At 45.2% G+C, this 21752-nt stretch overlaps 1 protein-coding gene across 1 annotated transcript in view; it reads right to left on the reverse strand.

Moving 5' to 3' along the window:
- The window catches only part of mogat3a (monoacylglycerol O-acyltransferase 3a), a 40055-nt gene extending 20031 nt beyond the window's left edge, over window positions 1-20024 (reverse strand). The window contains exons 1-4 of the mRNA XM_064940894.1: window positions 19689-20024; window positions 18304-18482; window positions 16311-16515; window positions 7340-7514 (exon numbers count right to left, since the gene is read on the reverse strand). Coding sequence (XP_064796966.1) covers window positions 7340-7514; window positions 16311-16515; window positions 18304-18482; window positions 19689-19782 — 653 coding nt within the window. The 5' untranslated portion in view covers window positions 19783-20024. The remainder of the gene's footprint in view (window positions 1-7339; window positions 7515-16310; window positions 16516-18303; window positions 18483-19688) is intronic.
- Window positions 20025-21752: the final 1728 nt, after the last annotated feature.

The raw sequence follows: 21752 nt of genomic DNA on the forward strand, positions 1-21752 counted from the left end.
GGGTATTATCATTACACTGGGACCAGCTGGGTATTATCATTACACTGGGACCAGCTGGGTATTAAGGGAACAGCTGGCTATTAACATTACACTGGGACCAGCTGGGTATAAACATTACACTGGGACCAGCTGGGAATTAAGGGACCAGCTGGGTATTAACATCACACTAGGACCAGCTGGGTATTATAATTACACTGGGACCAGCTGGGTATTAAGCGAACAGCTGGTTATTAACATTACACTGGGACCAGCTGGGTATAAACATTACACTGGGACCAGCTGGATATTAAGGGAACAGCTGGGGATTAACATTACACTGGGACCAGCTGGGTATTAAGAGACCAGCTTGATAGTACAATTACACTGGGACCAGCTGGGCATTAACATTGCAATGGGGCCAGCTGGGTATAAACATTACACTTGGACCAGCTGGCTATTAACATTACACTGGGACCAGCTGGATATTAACATTACACTGGGTCCAGCTGGGTATTAACAGTACACTGGGACCAGCTGGATATTAACATTACACTGGGACCAGCTGGGCATTAAGGGACCAGCTCGGAGTAACATTACAATGGGACCAGCTGGGAATCAACATTACACTGGGACCAGCTGGGAATCAACATTACACTGGGACCAGCTGGGTATTAACATTACACTGGGACCAGCTGGGTATTATCATTACACTGGGACCAGCTGGGTATTAACATTACACTGGGACCAGCTGCGTATTAAGAGACCAGCTTGATAGTACAATTACACTGGGACCAGCTGGGCATTGACATTGCAATGGGGCCAGCTGGGTATAAACATTACACTTGGACCAGCTGGCTATTAACATTACACTGGGATCAGCTGGATATTAACATTACACTGGGTCCAGCTGGGTATTAACATTACACTGGGACCAGCTGGGTATTATCATTACACTGGGACCAACTGGGTATTAAGGGACCAGCTGGGTATTAACATTACACTGGGACCAGCAGGGTATAAACATTACACTTGGACCAGCTGGCTATTAACATTACACTGGGACCAGCTGGATATTAACATTACACTGGGTCCAGCTGGGTAATATCATTACACTGGGACCAGCTGGGTATTATCATTACACTGGGACCAACTGGGTATTAAGGGACCAGCTGGGTATTAACATTACACTGGGACCAGCTGGATATTATCATTACACTGGGACCAGCTGGGTATTATCATTACACTGGGACCAGCTGGGTATTAAGGGAACAGCTGGCTATTAACATTACACTGGGACCAGCTGGCTATTAACATTACAATGGGACCAGCTGGCTATTAACATTACAATGGGACCAGCTGGCTATTAACATTACAATGGGACCAGCTGGCTATTAACATTACAATGGGACCAGCTGGGTATTAAGGGACCAGCTGGCTATTAACATTACACTGGGGCCAGCTGGGTATAAACATTACACTGGGACCAGCTGGATATTAACATTACACTTGGACCAGCTGGGCATTAAGGGACTAGCTCGGAGTAACATTACAATGGGACCAGCTGGCTATTAACATTACACTGGGACCAGCTGGCTGTTAACATTACACTGGGACCAGCTGGCTATTAACATTACAATGGGACCAGCTGGGAATTAACATTACACAGGGACCAGCTGGGTATTAAGGGACCAGCTGGGTATTAACATTACACTGGGACCTGCTGGGTATTATCATTACACTGGGACCAGCTGGGTATTATCATTACACTGGGACCAGCTGGGTATTAAGGGAACAGCTGGCTATTAACATTACACTGGGACCAGCTGGGTATAAACATTACACTGGGACCAGCTGGGAATTAAGGGACCAGCTGGGTATTAACATCACACTAGGACCAGCTGGGTATTATAATTACACTGGGACCAGCTGGGTATTAAGCGAACAGCTGGTTATTAACATTACACTGGGACCAGCTGGGTATAAACATTACACTGGGACCAGCTGGATATTAAGGGAACAGCTGGGGATTAACATTACACTGGGACCAGCTGGGTATTAAGAGACCAGCTTGATAGTACAATTACACTGGGACCAGCTGGGCATTAACATTGCAATGGGGCCAGCTGGGTATAAACATTACACTTGGACCAGCTGGCTATTAACATTACACTGGGACCAGCTGGATATTAACATTACACTGGGTCCAGCTGGGTATTAACAGTACACTGGGACCAGCTGGATATTAACATTACACTGGGACCAGCTGGGCATTAAGGGACCAGCTCGGAGTAACATTACAATGGGACCAGCTGGGAATCAACATTACACTGGGACCAGCTGGGAATCAACATTACACTGGGACCAGCTGGGTATTAACATTACACTGGGACCAGCTGGGTATTATCATTACACTGGGACCAGCTGGGTATTAACATTACACTGGGACCAGCTGCGTATTAAGAGACCAGCTTGATAGTACAATTACACTGGGACCAGCTGGGCATTAACATTGCAATGGGGCCAGCTGGGTATAAACATTACACTTGGACCAGCTGGCTATTAACATTACACTGGGACCAGCTGGATATTAACATTACACTGGGTCCAGCTGGGTATTAACATTACACTGGGACCAGCTGGGTATTATCATTACACTGGGACCAACTGGGTATTAAGGGACCAGCTGGGTATTAACATTACACTGGGACCAGCAGGGTATAAACATTACACTTGGACCAGCTGGCTATTAACATTACACTGGGACCAGCTGGATATTAACATTACACTGGGTCCAGCTGGGTAATATCATTACACTGGGACCAGCTGGGTATTATCATTACACTGGGACCAACTGGGTATTAAGGGACCAGCTGGGTATTAACATTACACTGGGACCAGCTGGATATTATCATTACACTGGGACCAGCTGGGTATTAAGGGAACAGCTGGCTATTAACATTACACTGGGACCAGCTGGATATTAAGGGAACAGCTGGGGATTAACATTACACTGGGACCAGCTGGGTATTAAGAGACCAGCTTGATAGTAAAATTACACTGGGACCAGCTGGGCATTAAGGGACCAGCTCGGAGTAACATTACAATGGGACCAGCTGGGAATTAACATTGTACTAGGACCAGCTGGACATTAAGGGAACAGCTGGGGATTAACATTACACTGGGACCAGCTGGGTATTAAGAGACCAGCTTGATAGTACAATTACACTGGGACCAGCTGGGCATTAACATTGCAATGGGGCCAGCTGGGTATAAACATTACACTTGGACCAGCTGGCTATTAACATTACACTGGGACCAGCTGGATATTAACATTACACTGGGACCAGCTGGGTATTAACATTACACTGGGACCAGCTGGGCATTAAGGGACCAGCTCGGAGTAACATTACAATGGGACCAGCTGGGAATCAACATTACACTGGAACCAGCTGGCTATTAACATTACACTGGGACCAGCTGGGTATTATCATTACACTGGGACCAGCTGGGAATTAACATTACACAGGGACCAGCTGGGTATTAACATTACACTGGGACCAGCTGGGTATATACATTACACTGGGACCAGCTGGGTATTAACATTACACTGGGACCAGCTGGGTATTATCATTACACTGGGACCAGCTGGGTATTAACATTACACTGGGACCAGCTGGGTATTATCATTACACTGGGACCAGCTGGGTATAAACATTACACTTGGACCAGCTGGCTATTAACATTACACTGGGACCAGCTGGATATTAACATTACACTGGGTCCAGCTGGGTATTAACATTACACTGGGACCAGCTGGGTATTATCATTACACTGGGACCAGCTGGGTATTAACATTACACTGGGACCAGCTGGGTATTATCATTACACTGGGACCAGCTGGGTATTAACATTACACTGGGACCAGCTGGGTATTATCATTACACTGGGACCAGCTGGGTATAAACATTACACTTGGACCAGCTGGCTATTAACATTACACTGGGACCAGCTGGATATTAACATTACACTGGGTCCAGCTGGGTATTAACATTACACTGGGACCAGCTGGGTATTATCATTACACTGGGACCAGCTGGGTATTAACATTACACTGGGACCAGCTGGGTATTATCATTACACTGGGACCAGCTGGGTATAAACATTACACTTGGACCAGCTGGCTATTAACATTACACTGGGACCAGCTGGATATTAACATTACACTGGGTCCAGCTGGGTATTAACATTACACTGGGACCAGCTGGGTATTATCATTACACTGGGACCAGCTGGGTATAAACATTACACTTGGACCAGCTGGCTATTAACATTACACTGGGACCAGCTGGATATTAACATTACACTGGGTCCAGCTGGGTATTAACATTACACTGGGACCAGCTGGGCATTAAGGGACCAGCTCGGAGTAACATTACAATGGGACCAGCTGGGAATCAACATTACACTGGGACCAGCTGGCTATTAACATTACACTGGGACCAGCTGGGTATTAACATTACACTGGGACCAGCTGGGTATTATCATTACACTGGGACCAGCTGGGTATTAACATTACACTGGGACCAGCTGGGCATTAACCTCTTACACTTATGGTGGCGCTATTTCATTTTTGGAAGAAAAACGTTCCCGTTTTAAACAAGATATTTTGTCACAAAAAGATGCTCGACTATGCATATAATTGCTACTGTTCGAAAGAAAACACTCTGACGTGTCCAGAAATACAAATATCTTCTCTGTGCGTGCCCTTTAACGTGAGCTTCAGGCAAAACCAAGATGACTTGGCATCCAGGAAATGACAAGGATTTTTGAGGCTCTGTCTTTCATGATCTCCTTATATGGCTGTGAACGCAAGAGGAATGAGTCTGCCCTTTCTGTCGTTTCCCCAAGGTGTCTGCAGCATTGTGACGTATTTGTAGGCAGATCGTTGGAAGATTGACCATAAGAGACCACATTTACCACGTGTCCGCCCGGTGTCCTGCGCCGAAATTGGTGCGCAAAAGTCACCTGCCAGTATTTTTCCATGGGGCACAGAGAGAAGCAAGCTTCCATGAACTGCATGTCAATGAAGAGATATGTGAAAAAACACCTTGAGGATTGATTCCAAACAACGTTTGCCATGTTTCGGTCGATATTATGTAGTTAATCCGGAAAAGTTTCACGTTGTAGGTGACTGCATTTTCGGTTCGTTTCGGTAGCCAGGCGCAATGTAGAAAACGGAACGATTTCTCCTACACACAGACGCTTTCAGGAAACACTGCGCATTTGGTATGTGGCTGGGAGTCTCCTCATTGAAAACATCAGAAGCTCTTCAAAGGTAAATGATTTTATTTATTTGGTTATCTGGCTTTTGTGAAAATGTTGCGTGCTACATGCTACACAAAATGCTATGCTAGCTTTGCATACTCTTACACAAATTAGTCAATTTCTATGGTTCAAAAGCATATTTTGAAAATCTGAGATGACAGTGTTGTTAAGAAAAGGCTAAGCTTGAGAGCAAACGCTTATTTTAATTTTATTTGCAATTTTCAGAAATCGTTAACGTTGCGTTATGCTAATGAGCCTGAGGCTTAGTCACAATCCCGGATCCGGGATGGGGAGTTTCAAGAGGTTATTAAGGGACCAGCTCGGAGTAACATTACAATGGGACCAGCTGGGAATCAACATTACACTGGGACCAGCTGGCTATTAACATTACACTGGGACCAGCTGGGTATTAACATTACACTGGGACCAGCTGGGTATTATCATTACACTGGGACCAGCTGGGGATTAACATTACACTGGGACCAGCTGGGTATTAAGAGACCAGCTTGATAGTACAATTACACTGGGACCAGCTGGGCATTAACATTGCAATGGGGCCAGCTGGGTATAAACATTACACTTGGACCAGCTGGCTATTAACATTACACTGGGACCAGCTGGATATTAACATTACACTGGGTCCAGCTGGGTATTAACATTACACTGGGACCAGCTGGGCATTAAGGGACCAGCTCGGAGTAACATTACAATGGGACCAGCTGGGAATCAACATTACACTGGGACCAGCTGGCTATTAACATTACACTGGGACCAGCTGGGTATTAACAATACACTGGGACCAGCTGGGTATTATCATTACACTGGGACCAGCTGGGTATTAACATTACACTGGGACCAGCTGGGTATTAACATTACACTGGGACCAGCTGGCTGTTAACATTACACTGGGACCAGCTGGCTATTAACATTACAATGGGACCAGCTGGGAATTAACATTACACAGGGACCAGCTGGGTATTAACATTACACTGGGACCAGCTGGGTATATACATTACACTGGGACCAGCTGGGTATTAACATTACACTGGGACCAGCTGGGTATTATCATTACACTGGGACCAGCTGGGTATTAACATTACACTGGGACCAGCTGGGTATTATCATTACACTGGGACCAGCTGGGTATTAAGGGACCAGCTGGCTATTAACATTACACTGGGACCAGCTGGGCATTAAGGGACCAGCTCGGAGTAACATTACAATGGGACCAGCCAGACATTAACGTTACACCGGGACCAGCCAGACATTAATGTTACACCGGGACCAGCCGGGCATTAACATTACACCGGGACCAGCCGGGCATTAACATTACACCGGGACCAGCCAGACATTAACGTTACACCGGGACCAGCCGGGCATTAACATTACACCGGGACCAGCTGGGCATTAACGTTACACCGGGACCAGCCAGACATTAACGTTACACCGGGACCAGCCAGACATTAACATTACACCGGGACCAGCTGGGCCTTAGTGAACACCACACGCATACAGTACATTGACATTAAACAGACCACACGTAATATTGAATTACAATATTCAATACACGTGTTTCAGATGTTTCAAACCTAGCCGTGTTTCAGACCTACCCGTGTTTGACATCTACCTGTTTTTCCCACCTACCCGTGTTCAAACATGCTTCCCACCTACCCGTGTTCAGACCCAGGATTGGGGTCAACTACATTTCAATTCCAGTCAATTCAGGAAGCAGAAATACCAATTGATATTCAGGTTACTTTTATTTGGTCTTCCCAGACAGTCTCCCTTCCCAAAACGAACCAGGCCTGACCCTGAACTGGCATGTTCAGGGTGGTTTGTATGGACACAAGCGTATTCTTTCTAAACTATTTTCTCCCCGAATTAAGTCCCTTGGCTAATTTCTAAAATGACCTGTCTGGCTGCCCACTACCATACTGCTCGCTGGAATTTAAATGGATTTGACCCCAACCCTGTTCAAACGTAACTGTTTTTCATGCCTATCTGTGTTTCAGACCCACCTGTACTTCAGGCCTACCCGTGTTTTAGTGCCAGTTTGATGAATCCCTTGCGGTGTAGAATCTGAAGGGTGAGAGCTCCTGGGCGGGCGTCTAGAGCCTCTGGAGCGCCCCCTATAGCCACCACCGCCACATTACCTCCTCTAGGAGCTGAGAGCAGGTAGGACAGGCTGGCTTTCTCACTGGATACCAGACCTGGCATGAACACATAATACACACATCACACACACACCTTAACCCCAAACACACACACACACACACACCCTAAACCTAATTACACACACACACACACCCTCACCTTAAAAACACACGCTAACCTTAAATACACACCCACACGTATCCAGGATGTTTTGAAGGGTCCCCAGATCCTCAAAAGGTTCTACAGCTGCACCTTCGAGAGTATCCTGACCAGCTGCATCACCACCTGGTATGGCAAGTGGTCGGCATCTGACCGTTAAGCGCTACAGAGGGTAGTGCGTACGGCCCAGTACATCACTGGGGGCAAGCTTCCTAGGACCAAAAGTCTAGGACCAAATTAACAGCTTCTACTCCCAAGCCATAAGACTGCTGAACAATGAATTAAATGGCTACCTGGACTATTTACATTGACCCACCCCTACCTTTACCCCTACCCCGCACAATGACTCGGTACCCTGTATATAGCCTCCACATTGACACTGTACCGTAACACCCTGTATATAGCCTTCACATTGACACTGTACCGTAACACCTTGTATATAGCCTCCACATTGACACTGTACCGTAACTCCCTGTATATAGCCTCCACATTGACACTGTACCATAACTCCCTGTATATAGCCTCCACATTGACACTGTACCGTAACTCCCTGTATATAGCCTCCACATTGACACTGTACCGGTACACCCTGTATATAGCCTCATTATTGTATTGTGTTACTTTTTATTCTTTTTTGCTATAGTTTATTTGGTAAATGTTTTTTTAACTCTTTCTTGAACTGCATTGTTGGTTAACTTTTTATGGCTGCAGGGGCAGTATTGAGTAGCTTGGATGAAAAGGTGCCCATTGTAAACGGCCAGCTCCTCAGTCTCAGTTGCTAATATATGCATATTATTATTAGTATTGGATAGAAAACACTCTAAAGTTTCCAAAACTGTCAAAATATTGTCTGTGAGTATAACAGAACTGATATTGCAGGCGAAACCCTGAGGAAAATCAGGGCTTCTATTTTGAAAACCCCATGTTCCATAGCCTCCCTTTGCTGGATTTAAAGGGATATGAACCAGATTCCTTTTCCTATCGCTTCCTCAAGGTGTCAGTCTTCAGACTTAGTTTCGGGCTTTTATTTTGAAAAATGAGCCAGAACAATAACATTGCATCAAGTGGTCACATGAGTTTTGCTCGCGCAACAGAATTTGGACAGCCATTGTTTCCCCCTCTCCTATTGTGAAAGACATTTGCGGTTCATATATTATCGATTATATATTTTAAAAACAACCTGAGGATTGATTATAAAATACGTTTGACATGTTTCTGTGGACATTATGGAAACTATTTGGAATTTTCATCTGCGTTGTCGTGACCACTCTTTCCTGTGGATTTCTGAACACAACAAACAAACGGAGGTATTTTGGATATAAAAATAAACTTTATGGAACAAACGGAACATTTGTTGTGTAACTGGGAGTCTCGTGAGTGAAAACATCCTAAGATCATCAAAGGTAAACGATTAATTTGATTGCTTTTCTGATTTTCGTGACCAAGCTTCCTGATGCTAAGTGAACTTAATGTTTCGTCATGCGATCGATAAATTTACACAAACGCTTGGATTGCCGTCACTGAAAAGCATAATTTCAAAACCTGACCCGACAGGTAGATTAACAAAAGGCTAAACTGTGTTTTCCTATATTGTACTTGTGATTTCAAGAACATAAATATTTGTAGTAATATTTATTAAATGTAGCGCTATGCTATTCAGCGGTTGTTGATGACACTTTTCCCGATATCGGGATTGCGGCCATAACAAGTTAAGGGCTTGTAAGTAAGCATTTCACAGTATTCTGTTGTATTCCGCGCATGTGACGAATAAAGTTTGATTTGATTTGAAGGTGACACTGTAGACACAGAGAGAGAAATGTATTCAGGATGTTCCCCTGAGGACACAGAGAGAGAGACATGTATTCAGGATGTTTCCCTGTAGACACAGAGAGAGAGACATGTATTCAGGATGTTTCCCTGTAGACACAGAGAGAGAGACATGTATTCAGGATGTTTCCCTGTAGACACAGAGAGAGAGACATGTATTTGGGATGTTCCCCTGTAGACACAGAGAGAGAGACATGTATTCAGGATGTTTCCCTGTAGACACAGAGAGAGAGACATGTATTCAGGATGTTTCCCTGTAGACACAGAGAGAGAGACATGTATTCAGGATGTTTCCCTGTAGACACAGAGAGAGAGACATGTATTCAGGATGTTTCCCTGTAGACACAGAGAGAGAGACATGTATTCAGGATGTTTCCCTGTAGACACAGAGAGAGAGACATGTATTCAGGATGTTTCCCTGTAGACACAGTGAGAGAGACATGTATTCAGGATGTTTCCCTGTAGACACAGAGAGAGAGACATGTATTTGGGATGTTCCCCTGTAGACACTGAGAGAGAGACATGTATTCAGGATGTTTCCCTGTAGACACAGAGAGAGAGACATGTATTCAGGATGTTCCCCTGTAGACACAGAGAGAGAGACATGTATTCAGGATGTTTCCCTGTAGACACAGAGAGACATGTATTCAGGATGTTTCCCTGTAGACACAGAGAGAGAGACATGTATTCAAGATGTTTCCCTGTAGACACAGAGAGAGAGACATGTATACAGGATGTTTCCCTGTAGACACAGAGAGAGAGACATGTATTCAGGATGTTTCCCTGTAGACACAGAGAGAGAGACATGTATTCAGGATGTTTCCCTGTAGACACAGAGAGAGAGACATGTATTTGGGATGTTCCCCTGTAGACACAGAGAGAGAGACATGTATTCAGGATGTTTCCCTGTAGACACAGAGAGAGAGACATGTATTCAGGATGTTTCCCTGTAGACACAGAGAGAGACATGTATTCAGGATGTTTCCCTGTAGACACAGAGAGAGAGACATGTATTTGGGATGTTCCCCTGTAGACACAGAGAGAGAGACATGTATTCAGGATGTTCCCCTGTAGACACAGAGAGACATGTATTCAGGATGTTTCCCTTTAGACACAGAGAGAGAGACATGTATTCAGTATGTTTCCCTGTAGACACAGAGAGAGACATGTATTCAGGATGTTTCCCTGTAGACACAGAGAGAGAGACATGTATTCAGGATGTTTCCCTGTAGACACAGAGAGAGAGAGACATGTATTCAGGATGTTCCCCTGTAAACCGAGAGAGAGACATGTATTCAGGATGTTTCCCTGTAGACACAGAGAGAGAGAGACATGTATTCAGGATGTTTCCCTGTAGACACAGAGAGAGAGACATGTATTCAGGATGTTTCCCTGTAGACACAGAGAGAGAGACATGTATTCAGGATGTTTCCCTGTAGACACAGAGAGACATGTATTCAGGATGTTCCCCTGTAGACACAGAGAGAGAGAGACATGTATTCAGGATGTTTCCCTGTAGACACAGAGAGAGAGACATGTATTCAGAATTTTCACCTGTAGACACAGAGAGAAAGACATGTATTCAGGATGTTCCAATGTAGACACAGAGAGAGAGACATGTATTCAGGATGTTTCCCTGTAGACACACAGAGAGAGACATGTATTCAGGATGTTCCCCTGTAGACACAGAGAGAGAGACATGTATTCAGAATTTTCACCTGTAGACACAGAGGGAAAGACATGTATTCAGGATGTTCCAATGTAGACACAGAGAGAGAGACATGTATTCAGGATGTTTCCCTGTAGACACAGAGAGAGAGACATGTATTTGGGATGTTCCCCTGTAGACACAGAGAGAGAGACATGTATTCAGGATGTTCCAATGTAGACACAGAGAGAGACATGTATTCAGGATGTTTCCCTGTAGACACAGAGAGAGAGACATGTATTCAGGATGTTCCCCTGTAGACACAGAGAGAGAGACATGTATTCAGGATGTTTCCCTGTAGACACAGAGAGACATGTATTCAGGATGTTTCCCTTTAGACACAGAGAGAGAGACATGTATTCAGGATGTTTCCCTGTAGACACAGAGAGAGAGACATGTATTCAGGATGTTTCCCTGTAGACACAGAGAGAGAGACATGTATTCAGGATGTTTCCCTGTAGACACAGAGAGAGAGACATGTATTCAGGATGTTTCCCTGTAGACACAGAGAGAGAGACATGTATTCAGGATGTTTCCCTGTAGACACAGAGAGAGAGACATGTATTCAGGATGTTTCCCTGTAGACACAGTGAGAGAGACATGTATTCAGGATGTTTCCCTGTAGACACAGAGAGAGAGACATGTATTTGGGATGTTCCCCTGTAGACACTGAGAGAGAGACATGTATTCAGGATGTTTCCCTGTAGACACAGAGAGAGAGACATGTATTCAGGATGTTCCCCTGTAGACACAGAGAGAGAGACATGTATTCAGGATGTTTCCCTGTAGACACAGAGAGAGAGACATGTATTCAGGATGTTTCCCTGTAGACACAGAGAGAGAGACATGTATTCAAGATGTTTCCCTGTAGACACACAGAGAGAGACATGTATTCAGGATGTTTCCCTGTAGACACAGAGAGAGACATGTATTCAGGATGTTTCCCTTTAGACACAGAGAGAGAGACATGTATTCAGGATGTTTCCCTGTAGACACAGAGAGAGAGACATGTATTCAGGATGTTTCCCTGTAGACACAGAGAGAGAGACATGTATTCAGGATGTTTCCCTGTAGACACAGAGAGAGAGACATGTATTCAGGATGTTTCCCTGTAGACACAGAGAGAGAGACATGTATTTGGGATGTTCCCCTGTAGACACAGAGAGAGAGACATGTATTCAGGATGTTTCCCTGTAGACACAGAGAGAGAGACATGTATTCAGGATGTTTCCCTGTAGACACAGAGAGAGAGACATGTATTCAGGATGTTTCCCTGTAGACACAGAGAGAGAGACATGTATTTGGGATGTTCCCCTGTAGACACAGAGAGAGAGACATGTATTCAGGATGTTTCCCTGTAGACACAGAGAGAGAGACATGTATTCAGGATGTTCCCCTGTAGACACAGAGAGAGAGACATGTATTCAGGATGTTTCCCTGTAGACACAGAGAGAGAGACATTTATTCAGGATGTTTCCCTGTAGACACAGAGAGAGAGACATGTATTCAAGATGTTTCCCTGTAGACACAGAGAGAGAGACATGTATTCAGGATGTTTCCCTGTAGACACAGAGAGAGAGACATGTATTCAGGATGTTCCCCTGTAGACACAGAGAGAGAGACATGTATTCAGGATGTTCCCCTGTAGACACAGAGAGAGACATTTATTCAGGATGTTTCCCTGTAGACACAGAGAGAGAGACATGTATTCAGGATGTTTCCCTGTAGACACAGAGAGAGAGACATGTATTCAGGATGTTTCCCTGTAGACACAGAGAGAGAGAGACATGTATTCAGGATGTTCCCCTGTAAACCGAGAGAGAGACATGTATTCAGGATGTTTCCCTGTAGACACAGAGAGAGAGAGACATGTATTCAGGATGTTTCCCTGTAGACACAGAGAGAGAGACATGTATTCAGGATGTTTCCCTGTAGACACAGAGAGAGAGACATGTATTCAGGATGTTTCCCTGTAGACACAGAGAGACATGTATTCAGGATGTTCCCCTGTAGACACAGAGAGAGAGACATGTATTCAGGATGTTTCCCTGTAGACACAGAGAGACTTGTATTCAGGATGTTTCCCTGTAGACACAGAGAGAGAGAGACATGTATTCAGGATGTTTCCCTGTAGACACAGAGAGAGAGACATGTATTCAGGATGTTCCAATGTAGACACAGAGAGAGAGACATGTATTCAGGATGTTTCCCTGTAGACACAGAGAGAGACATGTATTCAGGATGTTCCCCTGTAGACACAGAGAGAGAGACATGTATTCAGGATGTTCCAATGTAGACACAGAGAGAGAGACATGTATTCAGGATGTTTCCCTTTAGACACGGAGAGAGAGACATGTATTCAGGATGTTCCCCTGTAGACACAGAGAGAGAGACATGTATTCAGGATGTTTCCCTGTAGACACAGAGAGAGAGACATGTATTCAGGATGTTTCCCTGTAGACACAGAGAGACATGTATTCAGGATGTTCCCCTGTAGACACAGAGAGAGAGACATGTATTCAGGATGTTCCAATGTAGACACAGAGAGAGAGACATGTATTCAGGATGTTTCCCTGTAGACACAGAGAGAGACATGTATTCAGGATGTTCCCCTGTAGACACAGAGAGAGAGACATGTATTCAGGATGTTCCAATGTAGACACAGAGAGAGAGACATGTATTCAGGATGTTTCCCTTTAGACACAGAGAGAGAGAAATGTATTCAGGATGTTCCCCTTTAGACACAGAGAGAGAGACATGTATTCAGGATGTTTCCCTGTAGACACAGAGAGAGAGACATGTATTCAGGATGTTTCCCTGTAGACACAGAGAGAGAGACATGTATTCAGGATGTTCCAATGTAGACACAGAGAGAGAGACATGTATTCAGGATGTTCCCCTGTAGACACAGAGAGAGAGACATGTATTCGGGATGTTCCCCTGTAGACACAGAGAGAGAGTATTCAGGATGTTCCCCTGTAGACACAGAGAGAGAGACATGTATTCAGGATGTTCCCCTGTAGACACAGAGAGAGAGACATGTATTCAGGATGTTTCATGTATTCAGACACAGAGAGAGAGACATGTATTCAGGATGTTTCCCTGTAGACACAGAGAGAGAGACATGTATTCAGGATGTTCCCCTGTAGACACAGAGAGAGACATGTATTCAGGATGTTTCCCTGTAGACACAGAGAGAGACATGTATTCAGGATGTTTCCCTGTAGACACAGAGAGAGAGACATGTATTCAGGATGTTTCCCTGTAGACACAGAGAGAGAGACATGTATTCAGGATGTTTCCCTGTAGACACAGAGAGAGAGACATGTATTCAAGATGTTTCCCTGTAGACACAGAGAGAGAGACATGTATTCAGGATGTTTCCCTGTAGACACAGAGAGAGAGACATGTATTCAGGATGTTTCCCTGTAGACACAGAGAGACATGTATTCAGGATGTTCCCCTGTAGACACAGAGAGAGAGAGACATGTATTCAGGATGTTCCCCTGTAAACCGAGAGAGAGACATGTATTCAAGATGTTCCCCTGTAGACACAGAGAGAGAGACATGTATTCAAGATGTTCCCCTGTAGACACAGAGAGAGAGACATGTATTCAGGATGTTTCCCTGTAGACACAGAGAGAGAGAGACATGTATTCAGGATGTTTCCCTGTAGACACAGAGAGAGAGACATGTATTCAGGATGTTCCAATGTAGACACAGAGAGAGAGACATGTATTCAGGATGTTCCCCTGTAGACACAGAGAGAGAGACATGTATTCGGGATGTTCCCCTGTAGACACAGAGAGAGAGACATGTATTCAGGATGTTCCCCTGTAGACACAGAGAGAGAGACATGTATTCGGGATGTTTCCCTGTAGACACAGAGAGAGAGACATGTATTCAGGATGTTCCCCTGTAGACACAGAGAGAGAGACATGTATTCAGGATGTTCCCCTGTAGACACAGAGAGAGAGACATGTATTCGGGATGTTTCCCTGTAGACACAGAGAGAGAGACATGTATTCAGGATGTTCCCCTGTAGACACAGAGAGAGAGACATGTATTCAGGATGTTCCCCTGTAGACACGGAGAGAGAGACATGTATTCAGGATGTTCCCCTGTAGACACAGAGAGAGAGACATGTATTCGGGATGTTTCCCTGTAGACACAGAGAGAAACATGTATTCAGTATGTTTCCCTGTAGACACAGAGAGACATGTATTTGGGATGTTCCCCTGTAGACACAGAGAGAGAGACATGTATTCGGGATGTTCCCCTGTAGACACAGAGAGAGAGACATGTATTCAGGATGTTCCCCTGTAGACACAGAGAGAGAGACATGTATTCAGGATGTTTCCCTGTAGACACAGAGAGAGAGACATGTATTCGGGATGTTCCCCTGTAGACACAGAGAGAGAGACATGTATTCGGGATGTTCCCCTGTAGACACAGAGAGAGAGACATGTATTCAGGATGTTTCCCTGTAGACACAGAGAGAGAGACATGTATTCAGGATGTTTCCCTGTAGACACAGAGAGAGCCATGTATTCAGGATGTTGAATGGATGGATGATGAGTACTTGCGAGCTCACACACTGTATGTACACAGTCAGCCACTTGCCTGTTGTGAAATAGAGTAAGTCTGTCTGACAGAGGAGTGGAGGGAGGAGAGGTGTGTGTGTGTGTCAGCGTTACCTACTTGGTCAGCATTGTCAGATATTTCAACAGAAACTTTCCCAACTGGACAACCCTGTGACTGAGAAAATACAGTGTGTACACACACACAACACACTAACCACTCAGCCTTTTCTCCACACATGATGTTGTCCCTGAAGTGGGATATCAGGGTCAGATGTTAGGGGTTGGAGTTCAGGGTTACTAACCTACACACATGATGTAGTCCCTAAAGAAGGGTATTAGGGCCAGGGGTTAGAGGTTAGGGTACTAACCTACACACATGATGTAGTCCCTGAAGATCAGAATCAGTCATCAGAGGTTAGGGGTTAGAGGTCAGCGTTACTAACCTCCACACATGATGTAGTCCCTAAAGAAGGGTATTAGGGTCAGGGGTTGGAGGTTAGGGTACTAACCTCCACACATGATGTAGTACCTAAAGAAGGGTATTAGGGTCAGGGGTTAGAGGTTAGGGTACTAACCTCCACACATGATGTAGTCCCTAAAGAAGGGTACTCTGAACCAGAATGGCAGCATCAGGAGGTAGGGGGTCAGCCCGGGGAACAGCGAGGAGAACCCTGACGCCTCCGTACAGAAGTTCCCAAAACCCCCCGCCACCAGAACACCATGGGGGTGGAACCCAAAGATGTAGTTAGAACCAGGGTCCAGATCCACCATCTTTATGAGCTGGGGAGGGGGCAGGAGAGAAACAGGTACTGTAGTTAGAACCAGGGTCCAGATCCACCACCTTTATGAGCTGGGGAGGGGGGGAGGAGAGAAACAGGTACTGTAGTTAGAACCAGGGTCCAGATCCACCATCTTTATGAGCTGGGGGGGGGAGAAACAGGTACTGTAGTTAGAACCAGGGTCCAGATCCACCATCTTTATGAGCTGGGGAGGGGGGGGGGGAGGAGAGAAACAGGTACTGTAGTTAGAACCAGGGTCCAGATCCACCACCTTTATGAGCTGGGGAGGGGGGGGGGGGAGGAGGAGAGAAACAGGTGCTGTAGTTAGAACCAGGGTCCAGATCCACCATCTTTATGAGCTGGGGAGGGGGGAGAAACAGGTACTGTAGTTAGAACCAGGGTTGAAGGCTCACTCACCATATACAGTTCAGTTGAAGTCGGAAGTTATATATATATATATATATATATAAATTTGTAATGTCTTTAATATAATAATATAATATATCCCATTTAGCAGACGCTTTTGTCCAAAGCGACTTACAAGTCGGCTGGGGCCACTACTATTGCATATGGGTGGCCCCAGTGGGAATCGAACCCACGACGCTTGGCGTTGCAAGCGCCATGCTCTACCGACTGAGCCACACAAGACCCAAAATATTATTTTGGAACTTTGTGAGTGTAATGTTTACTGTCCATTTTAATTGTTAATTTCACTTTTGTTTATCTCCTTCACTTGCTTTGGCAATGTTAACATATGTTTCCCATGCCAATAAAGCCCATTGAATATAATTAAAAATATTGAGCGATAGATAGGTAGCTAGAGAGAGGGATAGATAGAGAGTGCTTTGGCAAAGTGGGTGGGGTTATATCCTGCCTGTTTGGCCCTGTCCCGGGGTATCGTCGGACGGGGCCACAGTGTCTCCTGACCCCTCCTGTCTCAGCCTCCAGTATTTATGCTGCAGTAGTTTGTGTCGGGGGGCTAGTGTCAATTTGTTATATCTGGAGTACTTCGGTCTTATCCGGTGTCCTGTGTGAATTTAAGTATGCTCTCTCTAATTCTCTCTTTCTTGCATTCTCTCGGAGGACCTGAGCCCTAGGACCATGCCTCAGGACTTCCAGGCATGATGACACCTTGCTGTCCCCAGTCCACCTGGCCGTGCTGCTGCTCCAGTTTCAACTGTTCTGCCTGCGGCTATGGAATCCTGCCCTGTTCACCGGACGTGCTACCTGTCCCAGACCTGCTGTTTTCAACTCTCTAGAGACAGCAGGAGTGGTAGAGATACTCTTAATGATCGGCTATGAAAAGCCAACTGACACTTACTCCTGAGGTGCTGACTTGCTGCACCCTCGACAACTACTGTGATTATTATTATTTGACCATGCTGGTCATCTATGAACAGTAGAACATCTTGGCCATGTTCTGTTATAATCTCCACCCGGCACAGCCAGAAGAGGACTGGCCACCCCTCATAGCCTGGTTCCTCTCTAGGTTTCTTCCTAGGTTTTGGCCTTTCTAGGGAGTTTTTCCTAGCCACCGTGCTTCTACAGCTGCATTGCTTGCTGTTTGGGGTTTTAGGCTGGGTTTCTGTACAGCACTTTGAGATATCAGCTGATGTACGAAGGGCAATATAAATACATTTGATTTGATTTGTGTGTATTGGTGTGTGTGTTTAAATTGGTGTGTGCAGTAGACCTAGGTTTCATTGATATTAATGTGAGCGTCGCACACAATGAAAGAGTTACGGCCCATGTAGGAAGCCTGTGTTAGGGTTATAGTTTAGAGTCTTACATTGAGAGGGAAGTAGTCTCTGAAGTGTTTCCAGACGCTCCAGTTCCGAAGCCACTCTGACCTCCGACCCCCACTGGTGGGTGTGTCCCTGTCCAGATACAGCCAACCAGCATACAGCGCAGCCAGAACCCACCAGTCAGAGACGCATAGCAACACATAGCCTGCTAGACAGCACTGGGCTGGGGGAGGGGGGGGGGGGGAGACATGTCACTGGTCAGTTACTCTCTGGGTGGGAGAGAGGGAAGACATGAAGACATGTCACTGGTCAGTTGCTCTCTGGGGGAGGGGGAGTTGGCAGGAGGAGAATAATTTCACATGGTTGGTAAAGGAGAACATAGAGTAAATGTCTGCGTGCGTGCGCGTGTGTGTGTGGTGTGTGTGAGCAGAGCCAAGTGGGCGAACGCCAGCCATGCACTCTCACCCACTACCCTCTACACACACAGTACCCCTGTCCCTTACTCCTACCAAGGTGACCCCAGCTTCACAGTTGAGACGTAGCAGAGACAGAGTCAGGGTAAGGGTTAGATGGATCAGATCATTGTGAGGTCATGAAGTCCAGAGAGAGCCAATCAAATGGACCAGAAAACACAGAAAGTCTAGAATCCTCTCTATAGAATCTGAACTCCCTCCAGCTGTGGATAGAAGAATGCTGCTAACTGCTTGGCTTCTCCACTGTCCCGTTTACTGGGCTCCCACCAGCAGTCCTCTGCTCACAAACACACGTGACCACCCGCTTGACAACGTACTAACCAGTAGCGTCACCAAAAAGGAACCTCTTCCATGGCGCCATTAGTGCCATGTCAAACTGTGGAGCAGGTGTTCCTAGATTATCCAGAACCATATCACTCCGTTATACTATACAACCCTAACCACTGATCTAGGACCAGATCACACTACCCCAGCCCAAACCTGAACCATTAGACACTAACCTAACCACTAACTTAGGACCAGTCTAATCATCATGGGGATAGACACTAAACTGACATTAGACCAGACAGTCAATAAAGATATTGATTAATTTGTGCAAGCCTTTGTGTTACCTACTTTTGCTGAGAAATAGTCTCTCTAGCCTAATCAGAGTTACTATTTACTCTATTTAGCAACAAACGGATTGATTTACCCTTCAAATCAAATCAAATTTTATTTGTCACATACACATGTTTAGCAGATGTTAATGTGAGTATAGCGAAACATTACAGCAGCACCATCACACTAACGTCAGCGTAATGAACCCCTCTCTCTCTCTCTCTCTCACACACACACACACACACACACACACACACACACACACACACACACACACACACACACACACACACACACACACACACACACACACACACACACACACACACACACACACACAGAGCGAGAGAGAGGCTTACCTAGCGCCAGGAAAGAGAAAACCCACTGCAGCACAGCAGCTGTCTGGAGTCTCCTCCGCAGCGGGATGTTTAGCGGAGCGAACTGGATCTTCATCTCTGGGAAAGACGCAACCTTTCCGGCTACAAGGTGAGGGTTAGTCTGTCTGGTCCCCTTCTCTCTGTCTGTCTCTGTCTTTCTGTGTGTGTGTGTATGAGGAAACGCGTTGCTGTTTTGAGTGAAAGTTCCTAATTTGATGCAACTATAAGTTCTGAAACTGAAGGGCTCGGGCAGCGCTGTGAAAGTTTTGTTATTCAGTTGTTGCTGGTCTCTAGTTCACCTTCCTAATGGAGTTAAACTCTGCAAACAAACTTGATGAAATAACAGAACAGCTTGCCTTGTGGACCCACCTCTCGTGTCACCACCCTCCTCCTTGAATGGAACCACATCAACCTATCAAAGTAGAGGAGAGGTGGAAAGCGTCACCCAATCAGAGGAGAGGTCGGGAGGACAGCATTTATTTGACTCCTGCTATAGTTACTTCAGCCAGAATAATAATACAGTTTTTTCCAACTGCTTACACACAAAATATTTTAATGTCACACAATTTTTGAAACCTCTCACTTAAAGTGCAAAACTACACACCAAATATCCAAAACCATTAATGCAAAACTACACACCAAATATCCAAAACCATAAGGTATTTCTCAGCCTTTGACTCAGTTGTCAATTGCATAAAACACTTTTTTCAAGACACTACACACAATTCTCTACCTTAAACACAAAAATCTAACAGGAAGTGACTTGCTTTCCTTTTCCAAACACAACCAATCAAAATGCTACAGTTATTCACCAGGTCACACACTCCTCACATGTGCAAACACTAATAGCTTAACTGATCACTAACCAATCACTGCTTTACTGTAGTATAGGCCTATAAATAGGTCAAAGGTCAGATTACCTGTTTTGAACAAAAGATGCCAACAATGGACAGAGAGCAAGAGGAGTAGGGGGAAGAGGAAGAAGAGGACGGGTGAAAGAAGAGAAGGAAGGAGAGCCATCTCTGATGAGATTAGGGCAACAATGGTTGATCATGTGATCAACCACGGTTTGACCATGAGAGAGGCTGGACTGAGAGTCCAGCCCAATTTAAGTTGATTTACAGTGGCGTCCATAATTCGACCCTTCAGAAATGAGAACAGGTATGCAATTATCTAATGACTATTTTAGCATTACAGTAATGTACTGTAAAACACGTATGACTGCATAGTATTGCATAAACATTTGTAACGCTGAGCCATCCATTTACTGCACTGCATTGAATGAATGAGGTTGGTTATCATGCTGTACTACATGTTTATGTACATTGTTTACAGTTCCTGTGCTGAACACATACTGTGCTTGAATTCTGTACAGAGTGGAAAGGCAAAGACATCATGGAGGACGAGGACGCTTGTTTACAGATGTACAAGAGACTGCAATTATAAATATGGTTTTGGCCAACAATGCAATTAGGATTAGAGAGCATATCTTGAATAATGACACCATACTTAACAACATCAATGCTGTAAGCCTGTCGACCACACAACGCATCCTCCAATGGCACTGAGTGACGACGAAACAACTTTACAAGGTGCTATTTGAGAGAAACTCTGACAAGAATATGTGATATAGTGTGTGCTGTTCTGGTCCAAAACTGGTTTGCCACCCATCCACAATGTGTAGTTTTGTACCTACCCCCATATTCACCTTTTCTAAATCCAATAGAGGAATTCTTCTCAGCCCGGCGCTGGAAAGTGTATGATCGCCAACCCTATGCCCGCATGCCGCTTCTCCAGGCAATGGAGGACGCATGTGGGGACATAGAGGGTGCCTCTCTCCAAGGTTGGATACACCATGCTAGGAGATACTTCCCTCCATGTGGGGACATAGAGGTTGGATACGCCATGCTAGGAGATACTTCCCTCCATGTGGGGACATAGAGGTTGGATACGCCATGCTAGGAGATACTTCCCTCCATGTGGGGACATAGAGGTTGGATACGCCATGCTAGGAGATACTTCCCTCCATGTGGGGACATAGAGGTT

The sequence above is a fragment of the Oncorhynchus masou genome, chromosome 27 (genome assembly GCF_036934945.1).
Source record: "Oncorhynchus masou masou isolate Uvic2021 chromosome 27, UVic_Omas_1.1, whole genome shotgun sequence".
In the NCBI taxonomy this organism is placed as follows: domain Eukaryota; kingdom Metazoa; phylum Chordata; class Actinopteri; order Salmoniformes; family Salmonidae; genus Oncorhynchus; species Oncorhynchus masou.